This window comes from Ictidomys tridecemlineatus, chromosome 4, assembly GCF_052094955.1.
Source record: "Ictidomys tridecemlineatus isolate mIctTri1 chromosome 4, mIctTri1.hap1, whole genome shotgun sequence".
Lineage (NCBI taxonomy): Eukaryota > Metazoa > Chordata > Mammalia > Rodentia > Sciuridae > Ictidomys > Ictidomys tridecemlineatus.
The window spans coordinates 108,414,515-108,430,131 of record NC_135480.1 but is presented as its reverse complement, the minus strand read 5'-3'; the positions used below and the strand labels follow the sequence as shown (position 1 = coordinate 108,430,131).

At 41.4% G+C, this 15,617-nt stretch overlaps 2 protein-coding genes, 1 long non-coding RNA gene and 1 pseudogene across 12 annotated transcripts in view; 1 reads left to right on the top strand and 3 right to left on the bottom strand.

Annotated features, from left to right (window-relative positions):
• Slc37a2 (solute carrier family 37 member 2) overlaps nt 1–7,709 on the bottom strand; it is a 38,633-nt gene extending 30,924 nt beyond the window's left edge. For 8 of the 9 annotated variants that reach the window (XR_013437969.1, XR_013437970.1, XR_013437971.1 and 5 more), the window contains exon 1: nt 7,328–7,709. Coding sequence is in view for 3 of the 9 variants with exons in the window: in XM_078047269.1 (XP_077903395.1) it covers nt 7,328–7,582 (255 nt within the window). In the remaining 6 variants the exon portion in view is untranslated. The remainder of the gene's footprint in view (nt 1–7,327) is intronic. The other variant, XM_040285498.2, reaches the window with a different exon arrangement.
• Nucleotides 7,710–9,723: 2,014 nt separating this feature from the next.
• On the bottom strand, nt 9,724–13,054 carry LOC144377220 (small ubiquitin-related modifier 1-like; annotated as a pseudogene). The gene is made up of 2 exons (XR_013437975.1): nt 10,518–13,054; nt 9,724–9,926 (listed from the first exon to the last, which is right to left on the bottom strand). The product of XR_013437975.1 is annotated as a small ubiquitin-related modifier 1-like (transcript).
• On the top strand, nt 9,899–13,883 carry LOC144377221 (uncharacterized). The gene is made up of 4 exons (XR_013437976.1): nt 9,899–10,194; nt 10,783–10,851; nt 10,989–11,075; nt 12,857–13,883. It is a non-coding gene; the product is annotated as an uncharacterized LOC144377221 (long non-coding RNA).
• The window catches only part of Ccdc15 (coiled-coil domain containing 15), a 96,612-nt gene continuing 91,498 nt past the window's right edge, over nt 10,504–15,617 (bottom strand). The window contains exon 17 of the mRNA XM_078047246.1: nt 10,504–10,619. The gene's annotated coding sequence lies outside the window, so the exon portion shown is untranslated. The remainder of the gene's footprint in view (nt 10,620–15,617) is intronic.

Below are 15,617 nucleotides of genomic sequence, written 5' to 3'. Positions count from 1 at the left end.
TGTGCCTGTTCTGGGGTCAGCAGGTCTAAAAAGAATAGAGGGCTGGGCACTATAAGAACCAAGCCAGGGTCAATGGTAACATTGCCACAACCCCTGCACCCTTACCAAGCCCTCCAGACACTAGGAGATATCCTAGTAGGAAAGGCCTGCTGGGAACAGATAGCACAGGGTCAGAGTCCAGAACCAGACTCCCAGCATACAAGATGGGAAAAGGTCATGCCAGGTCTCGGAGGGCGTCTGTGGACCAATGGTACAAAGCTTTCTTAGGTCAGGGAAATCCTATGCTTCTTGTCCCCCTTTCTATAGGTGAGACTTGGGCACCTGCTCAGAGAGATGAAGGTGACCAAGGGCCAACCAGCCAGTCCCAGAGCCAGGGAATCCAAAGAAAGAGCCACTAGTCATAGCTGTGGAAACCCAAAGCTTTCTACATGAAACTAGTGGATAAGATGAATATTTTTTTTTTAGGAAAGAGGAAAGTATAGGCTAGATGGCTTGCTTGAGGAGAAAGTTGAGTAGAGGAATCCTATGTGCTCAGACAGAATGAAAAGGCACGGCTTCATTTCATTTTGACAATCTGGGTAGCTGAGCAAGAATCCAAATTCGTGGGGCTTGGCAGGGTGGCCAGCAGGTTTAAGTTCCATTTTCTTCTGAAGCAAGGCTGTGTGAACAGCACATACGGGAGTGTGGTGATGAAGGCAGAGCGTGGTCCCTCCCAGGGAGGTAAGATGAGGCCTTCCCTGTTAGGTCCTCTGGAGGCTTCACCTTGACTCACTGAGCACAAAGGACCCAGGGGATGAGAGGGATGATCATGGCAGAGACTATTAAAGGAGAGCAGGAACACCAGCCCTCAACACATTCCAACCTCACAACGACCAGATGGGGGAATCCTGGGCTTCAGGGGCACAAACCCTGGTGTCTGACCTTGATTTTGCTGGTCTTCTGGGACTGCCCAGCTTCAACCTTAGCACCCAACTGGTTTATTTCAACTGAAGAAATAAGGCCTTAGCCAAGCATATAGACTATTCCAAACTCCTTGCTGCCTTTCCGATCAATCTCTGAAGCCTGAGTCAGACAGCTCCACCCAAGCCAGTGAGGTACACACCAGTTTGCGTTGTAAGGAGGGAAAGAGGAAACAACAGGGTAGAAGAGGAAACACAGAAAGCAGCTGCGAAGCAGACTGCACTCACAAGCAGTTGGGGGAAGGGACTGCAGGGTCACATGCTCAGTGGGGGAGGAGGCGCAGTGGTTAATGGGTTGCTCCTTCAGGTCCTGCAGGATCCTTCATTCATTCTCACAGCAGTCTCTGCTCATCATAGCTCATCTTAAGCAGCTCTTTTTGCTGCCTGTACCAAGCACCTCTTTGTAGGAATCAGGAAAGTAATTCAAGCAAAAACTACATGGATAGCATCTGGGGGGGGGTGGTTAAATCTAATCTAGGGCCATGGCAAAATAGGGAAAAGGACATCAGACTTAGGCCAAAAGAGGCTGAGTTTTCATATCTGGTTCTGCCACTTACTGTGACCTTGAGCAACTTGTTTAGCCTCTCTGCTTCTCAGTTTGATCTTCTTTTAAAAAGGAGAATGAACGCCTGCCCAAGATTGTCATAAGGATCAAATGAAATATAATGGATGTGGACATATCTGGCATACACAGTATTTCTCTGGGTGTGCATTCCAACATTTTTTTCTTGTGTCTTCCAAACAAACTCCACAGAGCAGAATCATTTGTCCTAGTTGCAGCCACCAGTTTGACCTTGTTCTTGTCTGGCCCTCGTGGGAAGATTAGGGTGTGGGGAAAATGGAAAATGTGGGAGTTCACAGCTCCTGCTCATCTTGCCTGTTCAATCTGCTCCCCCTCCACACCCATTCCTGCTCATCCAGCTCCTGTGTCAACCTGGTCCCTCCTCCCACTGGTTTCACATCCCGAGTTCCCCCTCACAGGTCCCAAGAAAAATACCCAGCCCCATAAGCAACAGCTACAACAGTCATTTCTCTGAAAAGATGCCCATGTTGCCAGCTGCCCCCAAACATGCCTATGCAGATGCTGGCACAGAAGGAAGAGAACCAGTCAGTCCTGGGGCTAGGGAATCTTCTGGCATTCAGTAGCTCAGAAACACCATGACAGAAGGTCTGACAGGAGGAAGAGGAACAGTAACATCTGCCAGGTAGAAGCTCCTCACAGTTTAGGATCATGCTTAGATGGAGCTGCTTCCGAACACCAGATGCCACCTGCCTCCAGCCTCTCCTCCAGGGGCTGCTTCCTGGACACACTATGCGCCTGCTGGCCGGAGCCATTTGTTACTAGTCCCTAAGTAATGGCTTCCAGATCCATCAGTCAAAGTTGACCTTCTCCCCTGAGAGGGAATGAATCCTTTCCATCATAGAAATCTTCCAGTACCCAACAAACATTAAGTATGCTAGGCACTGTGCTAAGTGTTTTAAATAGTTTCTTATTTAATTTCATCCAATCCTGTGATTTAGATACATTGCCATTTCCCTTCCATAGTTAAGAAAATGGAGCCTTAGAGAGATTGATTTGTCTAAGGCCAAATGGCCATGTCACTACCCCACACTATCATTGGTGGGACAGTGGGAAGACCATAGGTTTTAGAGTCAGACTAATCCAGATCCAAACTTCAATTCAGTCATTTACCAGTCATTTGTGATGCTGGGCAGGCTACATAACTTCTCTGTGCCTCATTTTACCCATATGTTCAATGAGAAAACTAATACCTTGCAGTTCTAAAAGAATTATAAATTAATAATGCCTGGCACATATTAGTAGGAAGAGTGACTAGAATAATTATTGATAACTCTGTGCTTAATATGATAATCACTGATTACTCTGTGCTTAATATGAGCCTGGCACCAATATAAGTACATGTAGTACCCCATTTAAACTTCACAACAATTTTATGAAGTATACTACTATATCCCCATTTTATAGATGAAGAGTCCAAGGCCCAGGGCCAATAACCCTCTAGCTTCTTATGCTCTTTTCTTTACCTCTGTTTTAACATTCTCCTTGGAGACATGTGAAAACAGTAAGATTTTTTAATTGGTGCATTATATATTATATTATTTTACATAATAGTGGAATTTGTTGTTACAGAGTTTGTTTCTAATTTTATTTCAGACTGTAAGTTCTTATCCTGTTTGCCTCCATTCCAGCCTATATTTTGTTTAACACAGGTTTTAAAGATAAATTGGATTAACATCTAGTCATAGTAATACCATCTCTGAAGATGAAAAGCCACCATTTTTATCAGGTTTTTTATACGCCAAGCAAATTATACTATAATCTCTAACACCTTATGTATCAGATATGTTCAAAAAGGCAGTTTTCTTCAAAATCAACTCAAATGACCTCTAAAAGACATGGCACATACAAAACATCACATTTTGACACTCAATACACAAAGCAGTGCCTTCCAAAATTGTTGATTGTGTGTACACAACCTGTTCCAGCTTTACTCTTACTTCAGAGAAGATAGGATCTTGTCTTCATTGTCTCTGCAGGCTTCAGAGTGAAGTGCAATAATGCACCTGCAGCAGAACTACATCTCATTTGACGCTTGATAGGAATCCAAACCCATGCTCATTAGGAAGCAAGAATACCCATCAAGCACCCTCTAACAGTCAATGGAGGTCAAACATGTTTACACAGACTATCATATGTATCTTCAAAACCACCTGATTTTTACTGGTGAAGGAAACTGAGGCTCTTCAGAGAGGTACAATGGTGGTGAATTAGCCTTATTATGTTTTTAAACACTGGATAGATTTTTGCTATTGTTATTTGTATTGGCTCCTTTTTGTTTTGAATACTACAAAAGCAAACAAATTTTCTTGTCAGTTGAATTATTTTTGTCATAATTCTCATGAGACTGTTTATACTTGAAAAATATCAGTAATAAGTTAACTAGCAGTTTTTAAATGTCATCTATAAATAGTTTTTATTTTGTTCTGATGCCTCCTAAAGAATTTGCAATCAAATAGCCAATTTTTTTTTCTTTTTAAGATTTTTTTTATAAGATGGACACAATTTATTTATTTATTTTTATGTGGTGCTCTGAGGATCAAACCCAGTGCCTCACATGTGCAAGGTGAGTGCTCTATTGCTGAGCTATAACCCCAGCCCCCCAATTTTTTTTTTTTATCATTAACAACTATCTCTGACAAGCACTTACTCTTGGGTACAGAGTTCTGATGGCACCACTTGAGCAACTTTGAGAACACACTAATGAATTGAGTTAGGAGCTCCTGGACTCTTTAATCAAGAAATGGATGTTTTTGTGTTCGACTGTTTTCGTGGTACTGGAGATTGGCTCAGGAGTGTTCTATGACCCAGCTATATCCCTAGGCCTTTTTAAATTTAATTTACTTTTGGTTCCAGGGATTGAACCCAGAGGTGCTTGACCACTGGGCCACATCTCCAGCTCATTTATTTATTTTTTTAGTTTGATACAGGGTCTTGCCAAGTTCCTTAGGGCTTTGCTAAGTTACTAAGGCTGGCTTTGAACTTATGATCTTCCTGGCCTCTCCAGCCAGTGGGGATTACAGGTAATCACCACCATGCCCAGCTGCCTTTTACAGTTTTTGAGACAGGGTCTTCCTAACTTGCCCAGGCTAGCATTGAACTTGTGATCCTATTGACCTTGCCTAAAACGAATGGGTTTATGAGATTGCTAACCCAAGATTGTGTGGAACAAAAAAATTAATCACATGGAACTAAATGGACTAATGAGGGATGACTGTCATATGTTTGAATATTTTTGTTATGTTCCATTTCCAGGATATAAGTGTAAGGAAGACCTTTGTCTTTTTTCTTAGGCGATCTGCAACCCATAACAATTTAGTAGACTTCACTTTTATAAATTGAAATGAAACATTAATAAATGTCTTATCCTTCCTATCTAACTCCTAAGAATTCAGAAACTCTATTGGTTCTTGGTTTTCATGGTAATATGACTATTTGCAAAGGTTCAATAAGAATCAGTTTTTAAAAAGTCAGAGAGGAACAGGGAACAGGCACATAATTAGAAAAATTGGTTATGTAACTAAGTCTTTGGCTGGAATACTGTGTTTGACAAAGATGTTCTCTTATCAGATATAACCAGCCCCTTTTAAAGAACTAAGTTTTACTGTTTGGAGCCAATACTAATAAAACACTTCCAAGAAAAGTAGCTTGCTGAGTTCCCAATGTTATAGGCAAAAAGGAATGTCACTCATTTGTAGCATCCAGGAAGCTTAAGAGATTTGGGGGACCTTGAAAAGAGAGGCATTTGCCAAAAGTTATATGAACAGCAAGTAAAACCTAGTGAAAACAGTTTCTTGGTATGGTTTATTAATCTCAGGACAATAAATAAGAAAAGGCTTTAAAAGTCCAATCCAGGATTCCTCATGAAAACTTTTGGCAAAGCAAACTTAACAAGCTCTGTTAATTAATAATTCTTGCTGTGTCTTAGTAAATAATGAGATCAAATCTAATGGGACCAGCTTTATTTCGTGATCAAGTATAATCTTTCTTGGAGATTATAATAATAATTATTATTATCATCATCAAAACAGGGGAGTCTGTGGAGGAAAACAAAACAGAACTATGCATTGTTTAGAGGATATACCTTCAATTTATCTGAATCCAGCTTTCACTTATCTGATTCTAGCTTTACATTGACTTTGAGCTATTTTACAGTTTTTTAAAATGGTAGCAAACCAATAAGTCATGTAAAATATGTTTATGAACAATAATTCCAATAGTTTTCCATCCCAACCTGTGGAAAAAGCAGTGTGGCTTTAATATTCCCAAATTGTAAATGGGTATGTTCTTTGAATTCTGGTTTTTTAAATTGTGGTAAAAGGTACATACCATAAAATTTGCCATTTTAACCATTTTAAATGGCATTAAGTACATTCACATTATTGTACATCCATCACTCCTTTTTTTTTCATTTTTCTTTGCAAATTGAAACTCCATATGCACTAGACACTAACTGTCCATTTTCCCTCCCGGGATTTTCTTTTGAACCAATTATAACATCTTCTGGCTTCTGCATTACAAATTTTTTAAAAAAAATATTTTTTAAGATGTTGATGGACCTTTATTTTATTCATTTATTTATATGTGGTGCTAGGAATCAAACCCAGTGCCTCACACATGCTGGGCAAGTGCTCCACCACTGAGCCACAAGCCCAAGCCCTAAAAGAAAATCTTTAACAAGTTAATTTTTATATTCTTATGAAAGTCATGATCTTATCTTTCTGAAAAAATATCATTTAATAGTCTCAAACTCAAAAATGACCAGGTAAGTAATCTAAATGAATGAAGAAGGTTGGAAATGAAAAGTACTATCAACCAATTCAAAGTGCCTAGGTGACCAAGTGTCCTCATTTGCCCAGAACTGAGAAAGTTGGGAACGAAAGACTATTTTAAAACCAGGACAAATTTGTTGCCTTGAAAGTACCTGACCTATCTGATGTGACCTTTAATTCCTATTAATTTAATTGGGAATTAAGGCCTGGCATTAATATGTCATATGTTTTTCAAGAGAAGCCTCGAAATTGGCTATTTTTGTTAAATTTTATATGTTGTAAATGATGGCAACCACCAAAATATTAAAGAAAAAAAAATACACTACTGTGCAGATCCAGCAAAATGCTCCAAATTGCTCTGATGAAGAATGTCTGAAACCTGTCCACCCACCACCAGGCCATCACATGGCCACTGTGATCAGGAGGACATGTACTCTGGGAGCTGGCTCACCTGTTTGGGGGCGACCACCCAGCTGGGAGCTGTTACAGATACAGTCCCAAGTCTCCCAGGGCCTGGAACTCCTCCAGATAAGCTGCCAGGACCACTGAGTTCTGGTTTCTGTGTTACTCTATGGCTAAAACAAACTGAAAGGGACAACTCCAATATATAGCCACCTTTTTGGTCCACCACCCGCGGCCTAGGTTCCTTAGTTAGCGTGTCCAGATCCCCCAGGTGCTCAGGGCTACAAGAGGAAGCAGTGAGGCGGTCTGAGTATGTGCTCCTGTTTGAAAATGAGGATGGCAAAGGGGAAAGTGTGGGGGCTCTGCCAGGCAGCCCATTGTTCATCAGTGTCACTGGAAGTAGGAGAACGCAGTTAGGCAGGATCTGTGTGTTATCAACCTTCCAGGTTGGTGTAGGTGAAAAAGCCCGGGGCCAGATCTTGCCAGACCGCCCCTCCGGCCCCTCCGGGGAGTAGGGCCACCGCGGACCTAGTTTGGCCTCCGGAGGCTACTTGGCGGTCCCTGCCCGCCCCTAGCCACGAGCTGGGGCAGCGCGCCTCCCTCCCCTAGCTCACCAGCTGTCCCTGGAGAAGGAGCGGAGAAACCAGACACCCGGAGCCAGGGAAGACCGCATCTTGCCTGGCTGGTACCCGAAGCTGAGTCGACGCAGGAGGGCGCGGAGCCTGCGCGTGTCCCTGGCCTGCGGTCAGCGGGGGTTTAAATGCCCCGCCGGCTGGCCCGCCCCGAACGCACTGCCCGAGCAGCAGAGCCTCCGCCCCTTTGCACCTGACCGCCCTCGGAGCCCGGCGGAGCACAATCAGACGGGCCATCTCGCGGCCACGCTCACTAGGACCTGTTTTCTCGTATTTTGCCTCCCGGTCAGGGACTGACAGCTCTTGGTTTCCGGGCTTCTTTCTGCCCTGCCAGCACTTTGCGCTTCCCTAACCTCCCGGGAAATGAAAACAACAATCCCAGACCCGATCAGCTCTACGTGACTACCCTGCCTAGCCGAAGCTGTCCCCGCAGCGCTTTCTAGCCTGAGAAGCATTAGGCTGTAACAGAGATCGAAAAACTGGAGCAAACTGGAGGCAACAGCTAACATGTGCCGCCCTCATCTTACTGATCTGAATGCGGGCACCTCCTTGGGAACTCAGGAGTTTTTTCAGGGAGGGATAATATTTGGCTCCAGATCCCTTTTAGACTTCAGTTTCCCGTCCTCGTTCAGATTTTAAACTACTTATTGAGCCAGTCAGGTGCCTTTTCCCCTTCCCCAATCCCCTACTCCCTACAGAGACAATGTTGTGGTCACCCGTGCTCTCCTTTCTGGAGGCAAGCAGTCAGGTGGCAGTGAAGAGCTACCAGGCAGAAACTTCTGAGCACATAAAAATGACTGCCTCTAGCATTGAAGATTTCAGGGTATGTGTCCACCTATAAAAAGAAGACATTGTGAGATCCTTGTACAGGAGCCCAAGGGTGAACTTAGGAAGGGTGGAAAGGGAAGTATTCGCCTGAAAAATAAACTTGTTAATAAAACATAAAATAGGAATGTGTCTTGTGCAAAAGGGTTTCAGCCCTGACCCCACCCTGCCCCTAACTCCTAGGAGTGCCCAGGTCTGAGAGCAAGGTCGGGGAAGTGAAGCAACAACTTCATCACACAGGTGAGGACCCAGAATAATGGGCTTGGCTGGTACCAGCCCTGGGATCAAGCAAAAAGAGGGTAAGCAAAGTTGTAAAACTCTCAGTAATGCCAGCAGTCAGGGGCATGGGTCTGGTGCCAGAAATGAAGAGGGCAATAAGCCAAGGACAGGGATAAAGAGACAGAGGAAAGAAGAGAGACATGGAAGGGAGGTACAAATACCAGGTCACATAGTACACAGCAAGCTGAAATCAAAGGAAGACTATTGTTAACAATGGCTCCTTAATTAAATCCTCCATTATACCACACATTGTACCAAGGTATAAATTTATTTAATTCTTACAAGTCAGATGAGTAGTATCCAAATGGTTAGGGTGACTTTATGTCTTGGTGTGCCTAGGGTAATCCCAGGAGACACCTGATGTCCCAGGATGTATGATGGGCCAGCTCTGGGGTGAGTGACCCCAGGTGAAGGCTCCCTTTCTTAAAGGAGGAGTAAGCTGATTTTCCCAGGATGACAGGTACTTATCTCTAAGGAAAGAAAAGGATCAGATTGGAATGCAAATGAGCCAAGGAAAGTGCTGAGGCTAACTGATGCCACTAGGAGGAGTAGGGAACATCAGGAAGGATGGAAGAGACCACTTCCAGAGCCTCAACAGTGCTACCCAGACTCCCATAGTGTAGAACATTTGTCTTACCATTTCAGACAGAAAAACCAAGGATGAGGAAGGCTCACTTCTGTTCATTTTCATGCCCTTCGGGAGAAGCTGATTTGTGTCTCTGAGAACCATGCTTGCCTGGTGCTGGAACTTTGAGAGGTATTAAGAATATGCCCCCATGGTAGTATGGCTGTTATTCAGTGTGCCAATAAGTAGCTGGGAGCAGGGCCAGTCCTGAAACAGTCTTTGCCTTGTGCCAGTTACTTCCTATGGATTCCAGCCATGTATCCCTGTTCAGAGGCCAGGATGGCAGCGGGAACATGCCAACTGACATTGGAACCCTTTCTCACTTGCTCCTGTAGGTGAGCAGGATGATCTCTTTGCTTCCTGCTGCTTGACGGAGTGGCAAAGAGGGGTTTTATGGCTCGGGTAGTCCTTTCACTCATTGGTGCCACCTCTCATTCTTTGGTGGAGCTGGGGATTGAACCCAGGACCTGTACATGCTAGCCAAATGTTTCACTACTGACACTGAGCTACATCCCTAGCCCCGCTCTCCACGTTTCTTTTTATTAAGGTTTTTACAAATATTGTTTATTTTAATGAAGCTGGTACAGACAATGTCCATTTAAAACCCACATCCCAGGCTAAAAGTACAAATAAAATCAAAGGAGCAGTGTTCTGCTGTATATGCTTCTGCATGAATAACTTTATTAATAGCTAATGAAAATTAGAACTTTTCAAAGATCTTCTGATGATTTTTTTTTTTTAATCTTAAAATGCTTTCTCTTTAGTGAAGCCATCTTTGGAGTTAGTCGTTACTCTCACCATGTCTGTCATCTTGACTCCAAAGCTGATATTCCTCCTCTTTTGGTCCAGACCCTCAGATTTTAAAAGTAGCATCAAGTTAAGGAAAGGTAATTTTCCCACAGTTCAGTTCTCTGAAAAACTTCCATCTCCCACTGAAAGTCACAGTCCAGGAGTGAAGCAATCACATGCTAGAACTTCAAGGCCAACTGTGACAGAGACAGTGTTGTGTTTACTCCTGCTCTCCTTTCTGGAGGCAAGCAGTAAGGTGGCAGTGAAGAGCTACCAGGCAGAAACTTCTGAGCACATGAAAATGACTGCCTCTAGCATTGAAGATTTCAGGGTATGTTTGACATTCAGATTGGTTGATCTTAAATATTTATCACCACAGGCCTGAAAATGCACAGTCCTGAAAAAGGTGGCCTCTCTGTGTATACGTGTAATTTTTTAAAAGGAGAGGGCAATATGAAGGGAGCTGAGGTTTGATCACCAAAATATCAGCACAATGAAAACAAACAATAATAAATAATGAGCACTGAATTCAAATTACCAGATGTTTTAAAGAGATGGGTGTCAGTTTTCAATTCCATCTGAACACCACATTACAAAAGAACTATTTTTAAAAATAAAAAAAGATTAAGGGAAAAGAAAATAATAAAAGAATACGTAAGCCCTTTAATGACCCCGTTTGTTCCTGATAAACTTCAATCACATCTTCTTCCTCCATTTGCAGTTCTTTTGGAGTTTCATTATCAGCAATTCTCTGACCTTCAAAGAGAAACTTGAGTGAATTCATTGGAACTTTCTGTCTTTGACAGTATGATTCTTGAGATGTGTTGTCATTTTCACTTTGAAGTGAATCTCACTGCTATCCTGTCCAGTGACTTTTAGTTTAACGTATTTTCTGCTTTCTTATCCCCCAAATCCTCAGTTGAAGGTTTTGCTTTCTGATGAGACATGGTGACTTCACCCTGGAGTCTCTGCACAGCAGCGACCTCAGGTACGCAGAATCTCTGTCTCCCTTTCCCACAGCACAACACTGTGGCTGCAGGGACTTCTGCTACACCTCCCTACCTCTCCAAAACTTTTGACTCTCCTTTCTGTTGTTATCTGGCACTGTCCACATTATCTTCTCAGAGCCTGCAGGATGTATTTGAAGCAGATGAGGAGGGAAAGGAGGAACTACTGAATCAGACACTAAATGAAAAGATCCTCAGTTTTTAAGTGAGTAGCCCTATAATTTGTCAAAAATGCTTACTACAGATTGTTTCCTTTACTGAGAAGAAAATCTGTGAGGTGAACAGAAAGCCTATATCCTGGGAGCAAATTTTTACCTCTCACACATCAGAGCACTAATCTCTAGGGTATACAAAGAACTCAAAAACCTAGGCACAAAAAAACCAAATAACTCAATCAACAAATGGGCCAAGGACCTGAACAGACACTTCTCAGAAGAGGATATATAATCAATCAACAAATATATGAAAAAATGTTCATCATCTCTAGCAATTAGAGAAATGCAAATCAAAACTACTCTTAAGATATCATCTCATTCCAGTCAGAATGGCGGCTATTATGAAGACAAATAACAATAAGTGTTGGCGAGGATGTGGGGAAAAAGGTACACTCATACACTGCTGGTGGGTCTGCAAATTGGTACAGCCAATATGGAAAGCAGTATGGAGATTCCTTGGAAATCTGGGAATGAAACCACCATTTGACCAGCTATCCTTCTCCTCAGACTATACCCAAAGGACTTAAAAACAGCATACTAGGGACACAGCCATATCAATGTTTATAGCAGTATAATTCACAATAGCTAAACTGTGGAACCAACCTAGATGCCCTTCAGTAGATGAATGGATAAAAAAATGTGGCATATATTCACATTGGAACTTTACTCAGCAATAAAAGAGAATAAAATCATGGCATTTGCAGGCAAATGGATGGCACTGGAGAAGATAATGCTAAGTGAAGTTAGTCAATCCCCAAAAAACAAATGCTGAATGTTTTCTCTGATACAAGGAGGCTGATTCATACTGGGGTAGACAGGAGTAGCATGGGAGGAATAGATGAATTCTAGATAGGGCAGAGGGGTGAAAGGGAAAGGGAAGGGACAGGGGGTAGCAAGGATGGTGGAATGTGATGGACATCATTATCCAAAGTACATGTATGAAGACACAAATTGATGTCAACATACTTTATATACAGAGATATGAAAAATTGTGCTGTTTGTGTAATAAGAATTGTAATGAATTCCACTGTCATTTATTTTTTTAAAAAAATCAATTAAAAATGTTTACTATAGTTTGTTTAGTATCAGACACTTGTGAGAAGGAAACTGGCAATCACTGGCCTTTTTATCCATCAAATACCAGTTCCTACTGCTAGCAAGTTTCATTGACCACACATGACTTTTTGGATAGCCAGTTAGGTTAGCTGTTTAGGTTCTTTTGGATATTGAAAAAAAAAAATCTTTGTTTTTTCAGAGGTATAAAAGGATCTGAATGCTTAAGAAAATTTATAAGAACATGTTAGGAGAATAAGCTACCAAGCAAGAGAAACCCAAAATTTCACCACATACACATACATCAATATTTGAACACAATTACCTCCTCCTACTCATTTTTTTTTTGTGATAGAATAAAAATGATTAAAGGAGTAGGAGTTGGGATATTAGGGGAAATTTGGATGAAACTTCCCCCTGCCCCAGTACTGGGAATTGAACACAGGGATACTTTACCACTTGATGGACATCCCAGTCCCCCTCCCCCCACCGCCTTTTTTTAGAAAACATCCACTCTTTAAAAAAAATTTTTTTTTTTAGTTGTAGACAGACACAATACCTTTATTTATTTGTTTTTATGTGGTGCTGAGGATGGAACCTAGTGCCTCACACATGCAAGTCAAACGCTCTACCAACTGAGCTATAATGCAAGTCCCTTAAGCCCTTTTTGAAAAATATAAAAATTAAAAAAAATATATCTTTTTTTTTTTTTTGACAGAGTCCAAGTTGCTGAGGTTGACCTAGAACTTGTGATCTTCTTGCCTCAGTCTCTCATGTAGCTGGCATTACAGCCATGAGCCACAGCACCTGTGGTATTCCATCTTTTGAAGATTCAATTTCTTATTACATCTTTTCATTGAGGCAAAGTGGTACACTGAGAAGAACTTGTACTTGGAATCAGACCCAATTCTGGAACCAATTCAAAACCCTTTGTTAGATTTCCAGACGAAGATGGAATACATAGATTTCTTCCTATCCTAACTACTTCTCTGAACCTTAGTTCCTTTGTCTATAAAATGCAGATAATAACACTTATCTTGCAAGGTGGCTGTAAGAATGAAAAAATATGCACATAAAAGTATTAATCATGTCGGGTATACTAAATAGGTTTGGTAAGTTTAGCAATTATTATGTGTGTATGAGCTTATATACTGTATTAGGATCAGATAGTGACTACAACTGAGAAAAATTAATGACCATAATAAATGAGAAAATAGAGGGATTAAAGTATTGGAGTCTTTAAAAAGATTCAGTGGTATAAAAGAATAGGTTTGACCTGCAAAATACTTAATAACATGTGCTTATGTGTTAAGTTTATATGTTAAGTTGTACAACTTAAGTGACTGATACTAATAAGCATTGTAATAACACATGTTGAATCATTTTGTGTCAATAAGGATATATGTACAGACTGAATATCAGAAAAACAAAAAAGCTATTATTATCTTAAATGTCAGATGCCAAAATCTCGTAAGAGTTACTGTTAAATTCTTCCCGGCCAACACAATTAAAAGGTGATCATGAATCCAAAAGGATTTTGTTTCTTAACAAAAGCTAAAGTTCTGGAATGCTTGGCAAAGAAAATGTCAGGCTTGATATAACTAGTCAAAAATAAGGGTTTAAGGGCTGGGGATGTGGCTCAAGCGGTAGTGCGCTTGCCTGGCATGCGTGCAGCCCAGGTTTGATCCTTAGCACCACATACAAACAAAGATGTTGTGTCCGCCGAAAACTAAAAAATAAATATTAAAATTCTCTCTCTTAAAAAAAAAAAAAAAGACTGGATCAATGGCTAATGATGACCTGGAGAATGGGCTTTGGAGACCTTATCAACCAGTGAACAGGACAGCCTTGCTCTCAAAGGGTCAGCTCCTTAGGATACCAGTGGCAGCAGCAGGTTTATGAAAGCAGGCAGTCCTTAAGGAAGGAACAGGATGGGGAAATGATTATATTAGTACATTTCTCGAAGTCATTTTGTTTAGAGGAAAAATAACAAAAATGAGGTAGTCTCAGGTAGCCTAGACACAAAGCTGGGGACAATTTTTGGTTGCTTTAGTAACTAAGAATAATAATTCATTCATTTACTCATTTAATAAACATTTGTTGAGTGCCAGGTACAGTGTTATGTGCTAAGGACACATTGATGAATAAGATAGGCGCAGTCCCTAACCTTAAAGAATTTATAGTTGAGTCAGACAAGATGGTTCACTCCTATAATCCCAGCAACTCAGAAGACTGAGGCAGAAGGTTGATCAGGAGTTCAAGGCCAGCTTGGGGAATTTAGTTAGACCCTAAGCAACTTAGGAAGACCCTGTTGCAAAATAAAAATAAATAAATTTTAAAAAGAGGGTAGAGATGTAGCTCAGTGGTAAAGTGCCCCTGGGATCAATCCTGGTACACCCCCCACCCCCACCCACCCCCACCCCCGCCAAAAAAAAAGGACTCATGGTTGTATGGATGAAATCAACACATACAAGAAGAAAGTTATGGAAGTATGTTCATACTGCTATGGTAGCACTGAGAAAGGATCAAATAGCTCTGAGAGAGTCTCAGCCAGATTCCCTATTATATAAGAACTAGGTTTGAGAATAGTTAGGTGCCTGCCAAATGAAGAAGAGGAGAAAGGTGGGACCAACAGTGCACATACATCAGTGTGTACAAAACAACCATGGAAAAGCATGGTATTGAAGAAATGGTGCATGGGAAATTCTGTATGGCTGGTTAAGTACATGTACACAGTGGAGAGCTACTGAAAAATACAGCTATTATTTGTGGAGAGAGAGTGAATGATCCTAATTGTCCACATTAAGAGGTTAGAATTTTATCCTTTGCACAGTGGGATGCTAGACAAGAAGGTTTTTAAGAAGGGTGGACACATGATCTGATTTATATTTTCAGAAGAGAATGAACATTCAAAACCTTTTGTCAAGATTTCTAGACAAAGATGAAATAGATTTCTTCCTATCCTTCTTGCTATGCACACTAAACCCCCTTGGAATTACATATAACATCAACATAAGAAAACTGAAATGTGAAGAAAAGGCAGATTAGCTAGGGACCTTGAGATCTGAGGAAAGACACAGCAATTAGTTATCTGGGTGTAATTTTTGTCTCATGTATCTTGAACTGAATGGAGAAATCCGCAATCCAGAAGCAGCAAGAGCACAGACCAAGAAAAATAAAATAAAATAAAAAGAAAGAAAGAAAACCACCAGGAGAAGCTGGCTCTATCCAGACAAAGGACTAAGAAATAGGCAGCTTAACAATAACCTGCCTACTCCAACAAATACCACAGAAAACACTATGGCCCCCCACCTACTTCTATCAGCCAAGGCCAAGTGCGGAACCCAGACCCCTACTTGCACTTGGCTATAATGAAATGTCCCCTACCCTACCTCTAGGTTAGCATCAGAGAACTCCAAGTGAAAAGCAAGGATTTTCATCCCCTTCTAGCGCTTATGAGCATACTCCCATCACTAAGG